A 19,961-nucleotide genomic window follows, 5' to 3' on the forward strand; every position below is an offset into this window, starting at 1 on the left:
CCAGCTTTTGCCAAGGGATAAGTCCTTATGGAGGGTCAAGATCAATCTAGCAAAAGCCAGAGTTCTTTCCATCCTTTATATTCAAGTTGCTAGAAAGCTTATTTATTGTTTATTGTATATCCAAACATTCATGTTACAAGATCATGGATTATAAATCAAGCACTAGCAAGAACCACCCAAATGCATATCCAAATAGGTAATCAAGGAATTCAGGATAACAATCATCTATGATTTTGCTAAGGTCATCAAGGTGGACACATGCATATGATAAATATTGTATTAATGGTGTATAGGTAACAAGGATGGTCCCAAGTTATACTTGCCTTGATCAAAGCTCTCCCGAGCCTGCTGCTGGTCGTCAAAAGCTTGACCTTGATCACCAACGTATCGCTCACCGCCTATACTCGATCATCAATAAACAACACGCAATCCAATGTAGACAATCATACACGAAGCAAACAAGCTATAATTAGAACAATACACCAAACAGCGGAAAACAAAGATAAAAGTTCATCAAAATATTCTACGCAGCGCTACGATCACATAAACGTAAATTTCACGAAAATCGGAATTAAAACGTAGAAGTTATGAATTTTCTAAGATTTCCTATAGAAGAATAATTAATTAAATAGTACCACGAAAATAAAAAGTTTCAAAACAGAGAATTAATACTTCCAACGTGTAGAGCTCGTAAATACGAATCTAACGAAATTTGAATGGATTAAATCGGAGTTAAAATGAGTATTTTATGAACATACTAAATCCAGTGGCAAATCTGTGAATAATCAAAAACGTATTTTAACTTAGGTTGAAGAGAATACGCTTTTATTACTGAGAAAACGTAATCCGCTAATGCGCCTTGGACCGCGGGTTCAATTCTCAACTAATCCAGGGACTCTTTAGCAAAAGCTACCCCTAAGGGGTATCTTCTAATCTTGGCCATCCACGATCGATCTGACGGCCGATAACGCGCAGGGGGGGACGCAGGCGGCGGACCGGCCGGAGTAGTGGCGCTCACGGCGGCGCCATAGGGGCACCTCGCCGGAGTTCGAGAAACTCCGCTACGGTTTGCCAAACTCGAAACCGAGATCATGGGAACGAAGCTGGGATCGATGCGAGCTCACCTGAGCAGTTTGTTCGGGCCGAGGGCTAGCGGGGAGGCGTGTCCACGCGCGGCGGCGGTAGAGAACTCCCGTGAGATCTAAATCCAATGAAACCCGACGCTAGGGCTCGGATTGAACGGCTTGGGCGCTAAAGGAAACCCGCGGGGTGGAGAAGAATCTTTATAGGGGTTCGGGAAGATCTTCCATGCGATTAATCCCGTCCAAAACGGGATTCGTTGCCTGCCTAGAGTCCCGGTCGGCTGGGAAGAAGAAAGGAAGGGAAGGGGAAGACGCTGACAATCGGGGCCGGGTTGTCAGCGATAGAAGGGGCAGGGCCCGGTCGCCAGGGAGAAGAGGGGGAAGGGAAGGGAAATGGGCCGCTTGCGCGGTCCTGGGCCGAGGGGGAGGAATCAAGGGGGGCAGGCTAGGCCGAGAGGGGACAGGGCGCGCGCGTCTGGCCTGCTGCTGGGCTGTGAGCTGGGAAGGAGCTGGGCCTCGGCCACAGGTCCAGGCCGAGAGCAGGTAAGTTCTCTTTTTTTTTCTTTTTTTTTGTTTCTTTTTATTTCAAAGTCTTTTCAAAGCAGTTTTCAAATCAATTTGAAAATATTTTGACTTTGATCAAAACCACACATTGAATAAAACATATGCTCCAATATGAATGCACAACCATGTTGCTAAATCCTACAATAAATTTTAAATTTAATGAAAATATTATTTTTCTATGTTTCATGAGCATCAAAAATACCATAATTAAATCAATTTAGCTTTATTTCCAAAGGACAAATTTTTGGGTGTCACACTTATCTAAACAGTATCTTAACGTGCATAAGGATAAAAGGGTTGTGGTGCATGGCTTCTAGTATACTCCCTCCGTCCTTGAAAACTGTAATTTCTAGAGTTGTCCTAAGTCAAATTTTTAAAACTTTGACCAAATTTATAGAAAAAAACGCTAAGATTTATAGTACCAAATTAATACCATTAGATTTATCATTGAATATATTTTCATAAGATACTCATTTTATGTTATACATATTGATACTCTTTTCTATAAAGTTGGTCAAAGTTAAACAAGTTTGACTGGTACGGATTCTAGGAATTGAAGTTTTCAGAGACAGAGGGAGTAATATACAGTATATAGCTGTATAATTTTATAATACGGCGTTGGAGGCCAAGCAACTGCCCAAGTGCGCAACAGCTAAAATGATATAAAAAACGAGCCTAGCTAATCATGCTCTCAAACAAAGATCCAACCACACAGAGATAAAGATATACGATACCAAGACATGAGAAAGAGGGCGCCGAAAGGTCAAATACTCAAATCCAACCCGGGAACAAGAACCAAGAAGCTCCAACCAGATTTCTCCGGCCGGCGAGAAAGCCAAAATAAAATAACACAAGGCTTCTTATTTTATCTGAGAACGGCGATACAATCATAACACGGAAAAAAGATGGATTCGCGCTTTCACCGTCAGCATTGTAAATTTCGACGACGCAGGCGAAGGTGAGAGGTAGTCTACCGTTCTCTCTTTGTATAGCAAAAAGGGATCCTACACCCTCCCTCACATTGAAAATCTCGTTTTTAACTTCTTGTTTAACAGTTTGGCTTATTCAAAAATTTTATAAATATATGACTTGTTTTGTTAATAAAAATATTTTAATAATAATTTATTTATTTTATTATTTATATAAAAAAATAAATAAGACGAACAGTAAGAAATTTAAAAGTCAAAAACGACACATTCAAAGGAACGAAGGGAGTAGTGTCCTCCGCTTCATTTCACTTAGGCATTGTTTAGATCAAAACGTTTTGGATTTGGCTACTGTAGTATTTTCGTTTGTAATTAGTGTCTAATTATAAACTAACTAGGTTCAAAAAATTCGTGTCATGATTTATAGACAAACTGTGCAATTAGTTATTTTTTATCTATATTTAATTCAATACATGTGCCGTAAGATTTGATGTGATGGAAAATCTTGAACAGGTTTTGTATTTTAGGTGCAACTAAACAAACACTATTGGAATGAACGACTAGCGCATGTACGTGTGGACAGACGGGGCATTCTCGTATGCGCACACCTGTAAGGCTATGTTTGCATTGGTTGCAGCCGGTAAAGTTTAACTGTCGAATATGTCTTGGACATATGCATGAAATACTAAATAAAAACTATTTATAAAACTAAAACCACAACTAGAGAGTAATTTGCCAGACGAATATTTTGACACATGCTCTTTCTAGTATTGGAGCATCTCCGACAGTTTTGCAAAACCCTTTTCCATTCTTGATTTGTTAGAAAAAGGAGAAAAATCTCTCTACAATAGTTTGACAGCCTCCTTTCTCATCTTTTGCAAGGCCATGTTTACTTCCAAAAAATTTACAAAACAGGAATAGTAGCATTTTTGTTTGTATTTGACAAATATTGTCCAATCATGAACTAACTAGGCTCAAAAGATTTGTCTCGTCAATTCCGACCAAACTGTGCAATTAGTTTTTATTTTCGTCTATATTTAAATACTCCATGTATGCGTCTAAAGATTTGATGTTACGGAGAATCCGAAAAAATTTAGCAAAATTTTTTGGAAAGCATATTTCACATATCACATCGAAGCTTTAGACACATGCATACAGTATTAAATGTAGACGAAAATAAAAACTAATTGCATAGTCCACTTGTAAGTCACGAGATAAATCTTTTAAGTCCAATTAGTATATGATTAGACACTAATTGCTACAGCTTTTCGGAAACCTTATCTGGGACAAAGGGATCGCCTCAGAGGACCTGCGGCAGGAAGACAGCGACGAACGGATCGTTTCGGAGGAGCTGAAGGACGGATCGCTGGCTACGCAGTACTGAGATCTTGCTGATCGGCTAGCGAGATCCTGCTGATCGCTGGCTAGGCGATGAGGTCCAGGTCCGCCTGGGAGGAACTGCTGGCCGCCAGGAACCAAAGGGCGGCAACGAGTCGGCGGCGACGTACATCCAGAAGTGTGCGTCAAGAGTAGTCGCGTGGTGCGGAAACATATTTCTCGAGAAAAAAAATAAGTTCGTGGGACCAAGTTTTCATTTTAGAAAATGAATTATGTCAAATTACTGGACATATATGGACTCTTTTTATTTTCCTCCTCGTATAATTTTAGGAGTTGACAAATACCATGATTCGGGAAACAAAATTTGTCCAACTGTTGCAGATAATTGTAACATTTTTTTCTCTTTTTATCTCCGATTTTAAACAAAAATAATAAAAAATAAATATATTATGAGTTTTCTATTTTTAAACTTTGCAAAATGTGCTCACGCCCTCTGTGTGGCTTATGTGAGTCCAGACTTATGGTTTGTGCTCATACAAGTACACATAACTTGCATTTCTTATCTTTTTTACCTCCCATTTTTTCTTATAAATAATAAATATATTATGAGTTTCCTATTGTTTACTTCCAAAACATGATCACACCCTCCATGTCCTATATAAGAGTTCAAACTCACGATCCATGCTCATAAAAGTAACCACAACTCGTATTTAGCAACCCACGGGCACGATTGTTAGCACTAAACAAAATGTGTTAATGTTCTACGTTGGATCGGTGAGACAAGCAAAATCTAAGTAAGTGAGTACTTTATCGACATATTTTTAAGTTTTATTATTTTCTTTTCCCCTAGTATAGTTTGATATTTTTTATAGTTTTTGTATTTCTATTTTCCCGGCGCAAATTCAGACACGTGATGGATCGTGTGTTTGTGTCCCAGCGAGAGAAGTGTATAAGAGGGTTTGGATTGGTGGTCATAACGTGACGATGATGGTGGCCGAGATGACATGGGAACCGTTCGTCGGGGTGGTGGGAGATGGCAGTTTGCGTAGGATTGGCGGCGGGGGCATCGTGCTAGACTGGTAGACAGAAGTCCTGTGGTTACGGTAGGACGTTGTGAGAGGTTGGTATGGTAGTGATCCTGTGTGAGGTGTCGATTGTGGGTGGTAGAAGTCCAAGGTAGCAACTGAGGGGGTGCATGAGGCAGTGTACGCAAGCAAGAGCAGGAGTGGAGGTAGCACTGGTAAGGAAGAAGAAGGATAATACAGTTTCCAACCACACAACTCTTCTCTCGTACCAACGCACGGGCATATTTTCTAGTTAAGTAATAAAAAATTGACCCCACCACCACTTTGCAGTTGATAGCCGGGAGCCTAGAATTGCCCGGTGTCCCATAATATTGCCCTCGGTATGCCAATTGGCCAGCAAAATCCTCGCTCCGATCCGCCGCTGCTAGGAAGAAGAGATGGCGGCTAGGGCGGTTGTGGGCGCAGTGCTTAGCGCTGTGACGCAGAACGTGGTGGAGCTAGCGGTCAAAATACTTGTAGGGAAGGGATGCGAGCGGTGGCATGGTTTCCCGGCGAGCGACATCGATTTCATCAGAAGAGAGATGCTGATGATAGCGGCAGCCGAGGAGGATCATCTATCAGGAAAGGGCGACCCAAGCGCCGTGAAGTGCATATCCATGGAAGAGATGCGCGATCTAGCGCACGACATCCAGGACTGCCTCGACCGGATCCTGCGTTACGCTGAAGGCGAGGGGGAGACTTCACTCCTCCATCGACTCATGGCGATCGGCAGACCTCCGTTTGCCACCGAGGTCAGGCAACTCAAGGACCGGCTCATGGCTGCACATCAACGAGAAGTCGACTACAACGTCAACGGCAGCCAACCGGCGGACGCCTCCTCGTCGGCGACGTCCCATTATTCCCAAGCGGACACGGAGACGACGACCAGCAGGGTCGTCGAACTAGCTGTGGGCATCGACAAGCCCAAGCAGGAGCTTCTCGAGCTGCTCCTCATCGACACGGAGGAGGGCACCCCGAATTCGAAGCACCTGAAAGTGATCTCCATCGTGGGTTTCGGCGGCTCGGGGAAGTCCACGCTCGCCAAGGCACTCTATGACTGCCCCGACGTCGCCCACCGATTCCCTTGCCGAGCTTGGGTTGTCGTCGGACCTGAGCACAGGGGCAACAGCAAGGGCTTCCTCACGACCTTACTGGAGAAGCTCCGCCCAGGAGACTCATCGACGAGCCATGTCCATCAGGCCATGGTCCAGGACGGTATCAGAAACTACCTGAATACTAAGAGGTGACGATTGCTCATTTCCCATTTTTGAGATCAAATAATCTTTTCTACTCCCTTAGTCCCTAAATAACCATCGTGTTCTTGCTTCTTGAGAAATGACTTTAACTAATTTTATATATTTATCGTATATAATCAATATCATTAGATACAGAGTAGAACGTTTAACCTATTTTTATAATAAATTAATTTAGAGATACAAATGGTATATAGATTTTCTACAAATATAATCAAACTTATAGCTTGGAAACTAAAAATAATAGTTATTTATAGATGAAGGAAGTATATTATATCTGGTAGGTGAATTAGCAATACTAGTCTTATGTTATGTGGTCAATTGGCTGGGCCACTACCACTACCGCGGGTTTGTCGAGCGCCTCAGACCCTCGACAAAGGCCAATTTGCGCTCGGTAAAGGCTTTGCCGAGTGCAACACTTGGCAAAGGGCTCCCGGCAAAGAAACGCTCGGCAAAGGCTCCTTTACCGAGCGTCTTAATATAAGTTGGGCGTTCGACAAAGCCTTTGCCGAGCGCCAAGGCCGCGTTCGGCAAAGAAAAGCGGCGGTCACAACCGTTAGCCGCCATGACGTCTTCTTTGCCGAACGCCTCCAGTCTGGCGCTCGGCAAAGAGCAAAATAATTTTTTTCAAAAAATTTCTTTGCCTAGCGCCTCCAAGCTAGCCCTCGGCAAAGAGCAAACCATTTTTTTGAATTTTTTTTTGCAGAGCGCCTCCAATAAGGCGCTCAGCAAAGGGGAAGATTTTGTTTTTTAAAAAATTCTTTGCCTAGCGCCTCCAGCCTGGCACTCGGTAAAGGATTGCCTTTGCCGAGGACCAAACGTTTGGTGCTCGGCAAAGCTGGGTAAGCTGCCGTGGTGCAGCGCCACACATGGCAACTTTGACGAGCGCCGCGCCAAAAAGCACTCGGCAAAGGCTCTTTGCCTAGCGCTGCGCTAGGCAAAGCTAAAATCCAGATTTTATTTTTTTTTTGTTTTTTTCTTTCTATCGCTACAAACACAACAAATCATATATATATATATATATACATCACATGGATATCACCATGAACACAAGTAGCACCATTTATATCACAATTCCATCACTTTTATCACCACCGTCACCATATATATCACAATAGCACATATATCTCATAATAGCATCACTTATTCGGCGATAAAGTCCATTGCAACAACTTGATGTTCATAAAGTTCAACACAACAAGTCCAAGTCATGACATGAAGTTCAACACAATAAGTTCAGGTTCATCACCAAGAGAAGGAATACGTGACAACTTCTTCGACGTTACTCACTGAGGTGGTGGTGGAGGTGCGTACCCGGGCCACCCATGTGACGGCAGCGACGGTCCCCCATGCTCGTTCGTCATGTGGTTCGAACCCGCCGAGTGAGGCTACACACAGGATCATCGATTGCATGAGACAAAGTTAAACAGCTAAATAACATGCACATGTGATATATATTACTCACCGGAGTAGTGTGGAGAGCAACGAAGGGAGGAACGACAAGAGGAGGCTGAGGTGGACCCATTAAGTTGGGTGGTAGAGTAACACCCAGAGAACTCTGCAGAAACGCCACCACGTCCGACATCCTATGGTCACTTGCCATCTGTGCGGCCCGCTCTGAAGTCACAACCGCCTCCAGCTCGTCGGCCCTCTTGTTCGAAGTTTCCACCTAGGCCTATACATGTTGCAAAGGTAATGTTAGTGAAGCGAGATGGAAATCCCGTGTAATGCACGACGAGTAAACCAAAACTAACCTATAGTGCCTCGACCTGGGCATGTCCATAGGCCGGCCACTCGCGTATCGGCGGGAGTCCGGAGCCGCTCGTGGTCTGTGCTCGGATCTAGGAGAGAGTGGGAGTAGTGGCGCTGTCGATCACGCTGTTCGCCATCCAGTAGCGCCCATGCTGCTTTCCCTTTCCAAGACACATGACAAGGCACACATCGATGTTGTCAGTCATTGGATCATAATCCAACCCATACATCGCCCTCGCCGCCTCGTGGTACTTGGTGACTTTCTTGTAGGCGCTCTCACTTGTGTACGCCTTGGGCAGGTCCTCTGGGTTGAAGGAGACGTCGGACATCGCCTTGCCCTTGTGTGACATGGTATATGCCGTGAAGTAGGAGCATGGCTGGCCACCATGCGCCGCCGACTGTGAGAACGAAAAGAAGTTTGTTAGTAGTCTTTGCCTAGTTAAATTAAAGCATGGCACCAGTTACAAACATGATGACGTACCCAAGATCGGCAGAAGCCGCTGACATTGCGGTTGCCTTGATGGTGAGGCACACATGGCATGGCCAAACGGTGAGCCCGGGCAGCCGCGTGCTGCTGCCACCACTCCTCGCTCAGCCAACAGTCCACGATTTGCCCCCACACCTCGAGGGACTTTTCGCACCACCAAGGAATGACCTAAACGTCATGAAGTAATTGACATGTTAGGCAGTCAAGTTCATAGCATCTAATGCTGAAAGGAACTTAATTTAAAGTTGTTCAGTTACCTACATGAACTACTCTTTGGTGAGGGAGAGCCTCCGCTCTCGGATTTGTTGCTTGTTGACGCTCTCTCCAAACTACTTCCCATAGTAATCTCTGATGGCCTAGACTCTTGCCTTGTGGTACATGTCCATGACACGCTTCCTGCAAGCTTTCCTAGCCACAGCGTCCACATTGCCCTCGTAGCTCTCGTCGAGCTTGAAGTACGTCTACATATGAAGACACAATGTATGCATTAGTTATTTCAAGTAGGATCCAATGAATGTGTTGCATTGAGGCATGTAGTGCGAGGAAGACTTACCTAGAACTCCTAAAGGATGAGCAATGCCACGTTGCCTGTGGTGGCGTGGTGGGTGGACTCGTAGTGGGCCCACGTGTAGGCGGGCTCGTCCTTTCCGGCATGCATTACAATGCTGGGGAACTAGTGCGTGACCAGGGCCCCTAGGACGCCATTCACATGGCACGAATCCCCTTCCGACACAACCCTCCAGGTCCTGCACAAGTGATTAAGTAAATATATTAGAATATATTTAGATTTTGAACAAAGGATACAAAGTAATAGTGATAACATGTAGAGGTGTCTTACGCTTGCCCCTCTAGGACAATCGAAACATGTCGCCTCGGTTTGTCAGGGAGAGACATGGGACCTTGGAAGTAGACAGTCCCCGTAGTAGTGGAAGACGACGTCCTGGCGGAGCCGAGACGTCCTGGCAGAGCCCTCGGCTCCGCCACCACGGAGGTCCCCGTCGTCGTCGCCCTCGTCCTCCTCGTCCTAATGCACCACCTACTACTCCTTGTCCTCCTCCTCCTCCTGCGGCTGCTCCTCGTCGTCCTCCTGCTAAGGCTCAGGATGGACCATGGGAGTCGTCCTCCTCGTCGTCCTCCTCCCCATCCTGCGGCGTCTCATCCCCACTGGAGTGGGCTCTGGCGCGTCGTCCGCACCCCCTCCACTACCAGAGTCCTGGTAGAAGTGGCTCAGGCTCCTCTGACGGCCTCCTAGCATTGTTGCTCAGTCACCTGCATAGAAGGAAGACATAATTAGAAATAGACACAAAATAAACAAAACTAAATTAAAAAATTTGAAAGTAACACATGTATGTTACAAATATTCTTCATGATCGGGATTAGCTGGACCGTAAGTCTCATCATCACTATCTACCAGGTCAAAATAATGAATGACATCTGTCAGAGGAACGTTATCTTCATCGTCATTGCCTAGACGCAACCACTCAAGCATTTGTAAGTCGTTTGGATCTCGCACCTCATCTCCGTCGTCATCATTAATGACCATTACATTGTGTACATCCATTCCTATCTCACAGGTTAAGTCTATCTCGAACCTCCCTTGTAGCCCATCTTCTTGGTAAAACTCTCTGTCATACGTGGTTGGGTTGAAGTGGCAGTCTTCATCGTTTGGGAGAGGTGCTCCGCCATGTGGCGACACCTTGTGCACAACACACCAACCACTGAGATCCGGTCTAGCCTTGCAAGCATACGACGTATAATAAACTTGTGTGGCCTGTTGTGCCACAATATCACATTGTCTCTTAGATAGACAGAACCCTGTCGAATTTCAACAAGACCAAGATTCGGGGTCTTCCTTGTTACTTCCGGATCAAATCAATGACATTTGAATATGATAGGACGAGCTTTGGTGCTACCAGGGAATCTGATTTCATATATTTGTTCAACAGGCTCTTTGGCAGCACATGGCCCTCCGGAAGCATGCTAGCAATCAAGGCCAGCATGCCATTGAAGTGTTGCCGACTCATGTTGATCTCGGCCTTAAACGCCATCATGCGTCCAACGGCATCGAGCTGACAAAACTTTGTGCGGTCATGAAGGGGTTTTTGTGCCGAAGCCATCATGTCGTAGAACGCCTTTGTGGATGCCTCCGCCTCCTCCGCATGTCCATCGGGGATCTGTGCTTGCACGAAGTCATCTAACATGTCTACAACCCCGCCACCATCATCGACATGCTCGAGGCGAGGCCGCACAACCTCCTCTCTCAACCAATGCGCTTCACCATGGTGTACCCATCGGGTATAGCCCGGCACAAAGCCATTCAACTGAAGATGTTTAGCCATAGTTTCCTAGTTCTGCCATTTCCTATTTGAACACTTGCTACAGGGACACTTCGCCAATCGTGCTCTATTCACACCACTGCCGAATGCATGGTCCAAGAAAGCTTCTGTCTTCTGCCCCCATTCAATGCTAAAATCATGCTTACTTGTGTATCCCGCGTACATCCACTCATGGTCATCCATCCTCTAACATGCATATCAAAGATGAACATAAACATCAAGTGCATCTACTTTGTGTTCCTACCATCTACTAGGTAAGGATAGGTCCTAATCCCACCTATGGATGCATACACGAGGTTAGTTTTCATGGGCTACTCCGAGCCGAGACAGAATTTTGGCAGCACCTCCCCGCTGTTCTCCAGATACACATCCTGGCGGGGAGAGTGTGTATCTAGAGAACAGCACGGAGGTAAGGCCGAAACCTTGTCTCAGATCAGAGCAGACCATGGAAACTAACCTCGTCTATGCATCTGCGGGCTATCCAAAAAAGTGGACAATCAGAAACAGATACGGTTATACATATGCAAAGATCGCATACTTCCAACCGTATCTGTTTCGGACGGGAGACGCCTAACTGGGTAACGCGACCTACGACCACATGTGACGGAAAGAGGGGTCATACCGTAGGTGCCGGTGAAGACAGGCTAGCGGGGCAGTGCCGAGTCTTGCTCCTCCAACTATCCTCCAACGGGAGCCCTCCTGAAAAAACCAATTAGTGAGAACGAAAAATTTTGGCAGCACCTCCCCTGTACGGGGAAGTTACCAAACCTGCAAAAAAAAGACAACACGATGGCCGGCAACCACAAATACCTTACCGACGTGATGGCTGACAAGCACATACGTATTTCCACTCCATGCAGAAAAATATATGCAAGTATTAACAAAGTAAACTACTACTATAACCACTACTAGTAGTACCACTACTCACACTAGCACTACTACTACGCCTACTACTCCCAGTCCTAATCCTTCTACTACTACTACCTACTACTCCTACAATTACTACTACTACTCCAACTACTACTACACCTACTAATCCTACTACTACCACATTGCCTACCACGACTTCGCCTACTACTACTCCTACTCCTACTACTCCAACTACTACTACACCTACTTCTACTACTTGTACTCTTACTACGACAACCTAGACGTACCTGTGGCGGCCGACACGGGGTTGGCCGGGGTACGGGACACGACGTAGTAGGCGACGCGGCCGCGGCAGCCGCCGGAGGGGGCACGGCCGGGGCATATTGCCACTTAGTTTGACATGTCTAGTTAGTTTAAAGCTAACATGCAACATACTAATAGCAGATGAAGATAAAGTTTATATCAAAATTGCAGAGCTTGAAGAGATATGTAACTTTATAGCTTAAAATCACTTAGAGTCCAAAATTTATGTTTTAAGTTTTGAGAGCTTTAAAATTCAATTTTTATTATTTTTCAAATGACCGGATGGAGATACAACCTAAAACAACGTTATAATACTCTACAAGATCAAAAAAACCTCCATTCAATTTTTTCCATTTAAATCGTATAGGATCTCAAAGGAAAAAAAGATTCACTCTGTCATATGTTACTTTGAGGTTAAGTGGTCAGTGTGCTTCACTTGAAGCGCTGAGTTATTTTTTTTCTCTTGCTCGTTGTAATACTCTACAAGATCAAAAAAAACCTCTATTCAATTTTTTTTCCATTTAAATCGTATAGGATCTCAAAGGAAAAAAATATTCACTCTGTCATATGTTACTTTGAGGTGAAGTGGTCAGTGTGCTTCACTTGAAGCGCTGAGTTATTTTTTCTCTTGCTCTAGTTATTCTCGGGGTCATCAACCTGTATCCTTGGAGATGAAAAAAAATGAACTCCTTTTTGTTTTCTTGTCGTTTAGCTAAGAAAATCATTTGTGGTGGCGGACTCCCAAGACAATTGAATTTCCGTTGCTCTCTATCTTTGGCGGTACTTTCTTGAGGACCAGCCGCCAGAAATGATTTTCTTGGCGGTTTTCATTGTTTCCTTGAGGGCTTTTCACCCTCATGGATATTCCATTTTCTAGTAGAGAGTAATCTTATCTTACTATTATTGATTAGAGGCTCCACTTTAATTTTAATAGATGTGCTAAAAAAGATAAATCCTAGAAACTCACAATAATTAGAAACATTGAGCCTTAATTTGGAAGACTCTAATCGTTATTACCATAATAACCATTAGATATATTTTGTTTTATAAAATTATCGACCTTTGCCATTACGAAAAATACGTAAATTATCCACCTAATTTTGCATCTCAATTACCCACTTCTATCATTATAAAAGATAATTTAAAATAACTTTAAATTTGTATCAAAATTACTCATAAATACTATTATAAAAGATAAATCAAAATAGCCCCTATGTTTGTATTTAAACTACCCACCTCTTTCATTTTGAAAACTAATTTATATTAACCCCTTATTATTTTTTATATTACTTGTCATTGCCATTGTAAAAGATAATACAATGTAACACATAATTTGACTTATACTCCGAACTCCTAAAAACAACTTGATGTCATCACATAGACAAAGCCACCGATCTATAATAAAGCAAAGAACTTTTGATGTCATCACATATTTTGCGTGGACCACCAAACGAGAAAACAAAAAGGTGCAGTCTAACCTTGGCGTCGAGAAGCACAAGACGTTAGAACACGCTGAAGAGAGAAACCAAAAGTACATTGTTGGATTCTATGACGATCCAACAGTCAAGGTTAAACAAATACTAGCTAAATTGAGAATATATAACAAACAACAACACTTTTAAGATATGCATCCACAATTGTACCTGTGTATGTTAAACAATTGTATACTTCTAAGACCCATACCTAATAACAACCCTAGCTACAAAATTAAAATGCATCTTACCACAACCATACTAAGAGTCTATGCCTAATACAGTTAACAATAACAAAGTATTTCAAAATAATTAAGAAAAAGAGCAATTTGATTTTCATATGACTTGGAATGAAATTTAATTAAATAAAGAATCCACAAGCAGAAATACAACTATAGCTATTAAATTAAATTGCATCCTATCACAATTGTACTAAGAGCCCATACGTAATGTAGTTAATAATTAGAAAATTCAAAATAATAAATAAGGAAAATAGCATTTTGATTCAAATACCAGTTGGAAAGAAAATTATCTAAATAAAGAGTTAATATAAAATTAACAAAGGAAAAAGTTTGAATGAAAACAACAATTCATTACCGTTATGATCATTTGTATGTTGCAATTATTATTCGTGTAAGAGCAATGCAATTTTGACTAGCTGATGAATTATATTTCTGTACTGGATCAGGGTTCAAAATTTCGGCGAAATTTCGCCGAAATTTCGCGAATTTCGGTAATTTCGGTGGTGGCCGAAAGAAAAATCCGAAATTTTATTATATACTAATACATGTGCTATATAACTTTAGACTCATATTTTCTATTGTTTATATTGCATATTCTTCTATTCAATAGATGTGTAATCATAAATCATATTGATACTTGTTTAGATCTATTTTTTAAAAAATAAAAGCATACTTCATGTGCTAGTCTCTAAAAAAATTTCGGCGAAATTTCGGCCAAATTTCACGAAATTCGGTAATTTCGGTGGTGGCCGAAATTTTTGCGATAACGAAATTAAAAACCTTGTACTGGATTCATGATATTCTGAATATTTTGTGTGCATCGCCAACCAAAATGTTACAGATCCAGCTCTTTCTGCAATGGACTGATTGATGTTTCATCGATTGCTATTCTTATCTGTGGATGATAATTATATTGACATTTGTTTTATCATTGTTAGGTACCTTATTGTATTTGATGGCATCGAGGAGGAACAGTGGGACTTCGTAAAATTTAGCCTCCCTGAAAATACTGGAAGCAGAGTAATAGTGACAACAAGAATTCAAACAGTAGCTGAAATTTGCTGCAACCATGGTAACAATGGCTATGTGTACAATATGAGATCTCTTGATGAGAAGCATTCCAAGGATCTGCTAGATGTTGTATTGAAGAGACCTTTGATTGGTTTGGAGCAGAGTTCAACATTAATCGTGAACAAATGCCATGGTCACCCACTAACTCTTTTTAGTGTGGCCAATTATTTGGGGAGAAAAAGAGAGTTCACAGAAACAGACTGCAAAAACTTTTGGAATGATCTAGGTTCTCACATTGCAAAGGAGTATACTTTCAGAAAGCTGCAAAAAATTCTTCTAAACAGCTACAGAAGCCTGCCTGCTCATCCCGTCAATCTGAAGACCTGCTTACTGTACGTGTGTGTGTTTCCAAATGGCCATCCCATCAAGAGGAGCAGTTTGACGAGGAGATGGTCAGCCGAAGGATACGTGCAGGATCCAGATCCATGCAAAGCTGTGGAGGATGCAGATAAAAGCTTAGAGGAACTAATAGACCGGAACATCATTCAGCCAATCAACCCAAGGAAGAATGGAAAAGTGAAAGCGTTCAGAGCTCATGGCATCATGCATGAGTTCATGCTACACATTTCCATGTCTGCTAAGTTCATTACAACTCTTCGTGATCCGCAGAGAAGCAATTATCGTCACCTCTTCATGAATGAAGACGCTGCAACTTCAAGTGGCAGAGTATTGAACGTGAACCATCGTCACAGCTGCCCTGCAATTGGAGGGAGGCCTGGCAATGAGAAACTGAGAGCTCATTCTCTGACGATCCGTGGGAGTGCAGGGAAAGCTGTTGTGGATTTTGCTAACTGTGAGCTGCTTCGAGTCTTGGATATAAAAGACTGCAATGATTTGAATGATTATCATATGGACAGCATACACAAACTGTGGCATCTGAAATATCTAAGTCTCGGCCCTACAATAAGCTGCCTTCCAAGACAAATTGAGAAATTGCACTGTTTAGAGACACTTGACATGAGGAAGTCCAGGATAGAAATATTGCCTGTGGAAGTCCTAAAGCTGCCCCACCTAGCTCACCTTTTGGGGAAGTTCAAACTTGAGAAGAGATACAGGAAGATGTCTGAATTAGGCAAGTTCTTGCCAAAAGAAAGCAACTTGCAGACTCTAGCAGGATTTGTCACAGATCGCAACCCTGGATTTCCAATGCTAATGATTCGTATGAAGAGGTTGAGAAAGGTTAAGATATGGTGCAATGACTTCTGTAGTAAGACGTTGGTTGAACTCTTGGCCGTTATCAAGAAGTTTGTTGAGGATGAAGCGGACACAAGTATTGGGGTCCGCTCTCTATCACTACATCTCGGGCATTACTCCCGGAAAATCCTGCATTCTCTAGAAAATTCGTTTGGCTATCTCAGTTCCCTGAAACTACATGGTGCACTGAGGGAACAGACCCAGTTTGTTACATCACTGTGTGGTCTAACTGAGTTGTGCCTTTCATCGACTAATAATCTGATGGACAATGATATCTCAAACCTACGCAAGTTGATCCACTTGGAGTACCTAAAACTGGTTGAAGTCAGCCTCGGAGGCTTCATCATCAGAAGACGAGATTTCCCAAGGCTGCGACGCCTAAGCCTTGTGCAGAGTCCAACCCTTCCTACAATTGAACAAGGAGCATTGCGGAATCTCATTTCCCTTCACCTTCTAGATGAACGTCTATGTGACTTAGCTGGCATTGAAATCAGAAGGCACGAACACCTGCAGGAAATTGCTCTTGATTCTGAAATCAAGCAGGAGGCAAAAACGGTATGGCAAGATGCAGCTAAGAAGCACCCAAAGAGGCCAACGGTTTTGTATCTCAAAAAAGTTGATCCGCAGAGAATGGGTTCCATGGTGAAATATGTAGCACTTGAGGCTGAATCCTGCAGCATGCATGAGGAACGAAGAGTCCATGTGCTTCCATCGGTTTCAGATGAAGAACACACTTCAGCTTTGAATGATGTAAATTTTGCAGGCCCCTCTGTGGCTTCAACCGAGCTGCACTGTGAGAGGAATGACGGCCTTATGGCGTGTTCTACAAGAGCATCAATTCAGGTCAGCATTTCTATACCTGCTTCAGGTTTCATATATGTTTCTGCTTTGATCTTCTCTTCTTACAGAAATACATGTCATCGTGCCAATCGTTCGGTATCATTTATGAAACTAATGTACTGACGTACTGAAACACATGTATCTACAGGTGGAGGCTCAGGGATTATTGCAATCATCTTCCATGTTCGATCAGCAGTTACCTGTGGGTATTCCGCAGGAGAAAGCCAAAGCTGCTGCTCAAGAGACCAAGGGTGAGATCTCCTTAAGTTCTCATAATCCTAATTTTGGTGGTCTGGAACATGGAAAGCGATCACAGAGCGCTGATGATCGTGGAAGGATGAAAGAATCTAACTATGATGCTGATCATGAAGATGATGGTAAAGATAAGAACTATAAGAGACATAAGAGTTTTTCAGGATATCAGAAAGCAGCGCCGGGGATCATGATCAAGGAGACAGCTGTACATGGCTTTACGAGTGCTGTGAGAAACACTGATTAGTTAGAGCTGTAGATAACATTTATGGGAATGGGAACCGTAATGGATGAGATTCCAGAGGATACTATACAAGTGACAGCAGACAGAGAATTTGGCTCTGAAGTTACAAAGATTGGAGGAACAACGCATTGAGGAAGGTGCAATAGCTGACACAAGTGTTTCTACCCTCCAACTTTGTTTATCTTGGTAGATCTTGCTTTTACTGATAATGAGATTATTGCCGCTATGTGGATAGAATTTATTTTTCTCTTGGTACAAATCAGTATGAATAATTCATTATTGTCTGAATGCTACAGAAATCTGGAGGTGGCTAGCTAGTTTAGACTAATTATCTGTGGAGTCAAATGTACTGTTATATTCGAGAAATGTGAGGAAGTAAAATAATAATTCTTTACTGCATTTGTTTTGCTCATTTGGTTGCCGATTGGTCTACTTGCCACTGGTTTTGTCCAAGAGAGAGGAGACAGTGTAGAGAGACTGTATCTTGTTTCCACATGAGCGTCCATATAACATCTGGATCATTAACCGCTCCTCCGATCCGTGGAGAATTAACCGGTATGGTGTGCAGTGCAGGCGTGAAGGAGCGCCGGCAGAAGCGACATGGCGACCGCGTCGTGACGTGAAGTGAACTGGGAAGGAGACGACGGCGAGCACAGCACCCAAGCGCCGCCGGGGTCCCGGTGCGGCCGGCGTCGAACGATGGCTGGGGTCTTTCAAGGATCGCCTGTGGGCCTTAAGAGTTGGACTACGAGGAACGACGGCCCACCTAGCGTAATCAGGTGTTGGGCCCGGCCCAGTATGCACGCATTTGGGCAGAGAAGTGCAGCCCAGCACTTGGACAGGTTAGGCTACTCCGACGCTCTCGCTTCACCCATCAGCGCCACCACTGGTCTTCGGTTCGGACCTTTTTCTCTCTTGGATTGGAGGAAGGCAACGGCTACGTTGGTATCTGTTTAACAGGAATTTTTGGGCATCCTTGCCAACGTACACAAATACTAGGCGTAGAAGAAGGCCACCGATTATTCATATTAGTACGACAGAGTTCCTGTGACAATATTGACATGGAAATGCTGGAGAAGTGTTATGGACCTTGATGTCCCAGCAAGAATCATTTGGCAGTAGTAACAAGATTCACTCAATCCAGGATGCATGGAGCTTGAGACTTTTCTGTGTTACTGCGACTGGAATCCATTTAGATTGCTACAACTGGAAGCATGTCAAACTTGGACTGTCCAAGAAAATTAAAATGATCTATAATTTGGAATGGAGGAAGTACAGAAGAATTTAGTCTTACGTATTATTGCTAAACAATGTCCTCAAATATAACCTTGGACATGTGATGTTCAATTGTTTAGGGCGAGCATAGTGCTACATAGTAGTAACTCTTCATTACATGATTTGTCAATAGCATTTACTTATTTCCATATACAAAACGCACAGTGTCTCAAGCAGAGGCCTGAGAGTCTACATTGTGGATATTACATACTCCCTCCATACCAGGATTAGATGACGTTTAGGACATGATTGTGCTTACCAAGGAGTCATTAATTAGAGGCTAATCTTCCGGTTTTGCCCTTATTAAATGGAACCGAAGGTGTTCCCTAGACATGAAAGATTCCGTTCTCTACTGGTTATTAGGTCACATTTTGCATGGCACTGTAGGCGTTTTTTTTTTTTTGCTGATGGCGCGCGTTTTTTCCCCTGTTGGCGCGATTTGCAGGCCAGCGTCTGTCCGTCTACCAGAGCACGCTCTATTTAACATGCAACAGAGTACTCCTTTCTCTTCCAGTGTTCCAAACGTCATCCACTCTTTCCTTTTCTACTTCTATTTTCTTGCTATGGCTGCATTTGATTTAAACTTGCCATTAGAGAACAATGACTTGGGATTTGATCTAAACGTTGGCTTACAATAAGATGGCAATATTGGTAAGAAAATGACAGTATTTTATTGTTTGCTTTTTTTTTATTCATCCTCCTCCGGCTCGTCTTCACGGACTCCGGCACGAGCTCTAGCGAGTCAGCCGTCGACTTCACAGACTCCGACGTCTTCGTCTCCTGCGAAGACGACGCCATTCCAGCAAACTCGAGCGAGAAGAATGGCGACTGGCGGCGATCGGCGACGGGCTAGAAATAGCGAACGCGGCTGTTGGGATACGAAGCGAGCGCGGCTGTTGGATACCTTGTGGCCTCGCGGCTTGCATGCGTGAGTCTGCTGCTGCTTGCATGCGTGGGTCTGCTTGCATGCGTGCGTCCGTTGGGAGTAGGGACCGAGACGTCGCCTTGAATGCGGGCATGCGGCTGCAGCTGAACAGACGGATGCGCGCGGCAACAGAGGGTATTCGCGTCTAAGTTTAGTGTGTTTAATCCAGAACGTCAACCTTTAAGAAAATGGCATAGGTGCCCAAAACGTCACCTAATTGAGGTATGGAGGGAGTATGTTGTATGATGAGTACCACTAGTGCCTACAGGAGACACTCTAATATGGTTAGTTTGACACTTTCTTCGCTCGTAGTATGAAAACTTAGATTATGTTATGAAATAGTAGACCTAAACCTGTTCTCTTATAGTGGAAGGAAGAGAAACACCAAAAGAGGGAGGTATACAAGGATGGTGAACTCTTGGAGCTCATTGGCGACCTTTGTGGCTTCATCATGGACGAGGTTGTTTCTTC

The 19,961-nt window shown here is 43.5% G+C and overlaps 2 protein-coding genes across 2 annotated transcripts; both read left to right on the top strand.

The window, feature by feature from the left end:
- On the top strand, positions 5,339–6,221 carry LOC8074389 (disease resistance protein RPP13). Its single transcript, XM_002449787.2, has one exon. It carries the CDS (start codon positions 5,373–5,375, stop codon positions 6,219–6,221), a length of 849 nt encoding a protein of 282 aa, XP_002449832.1. The 5' UTR covers positions 5,339–5,372.
- On the top strand, positions 11,248–17,293 carry LOC8074390 (putative disease resistance RPP13-like protein 2). The gene is made up of 3 exons (XM_021462153.1): positions 11,248–11,348; positions 14,628–16,797; positions 16,943–17,293. The coding sequence occupies exons 1-3, from the start codon at positions 11,248–11,250 to the stop codon at positions 17,291–17,293; spliced, it is 2,622 nt and encodes an 873-aa protein (XP_021317828.1).

The sequence above is a fragment of the Sorghum bicolor genome, chromosome 5 (assembly GCF_000003195.3).
Source record: "Sorghum bicolor cultivar BTx623 chromosome 5, Sorghum_bicolor_NCBIv3, whole genome shotgun sequence".
Taxonomy (NCBI): Eukaryota; Viridiplantae; Streptophyta; class Magnoliopsida; order Poales; family Poaceae; genus Sorghum; species Sorghum bicolor.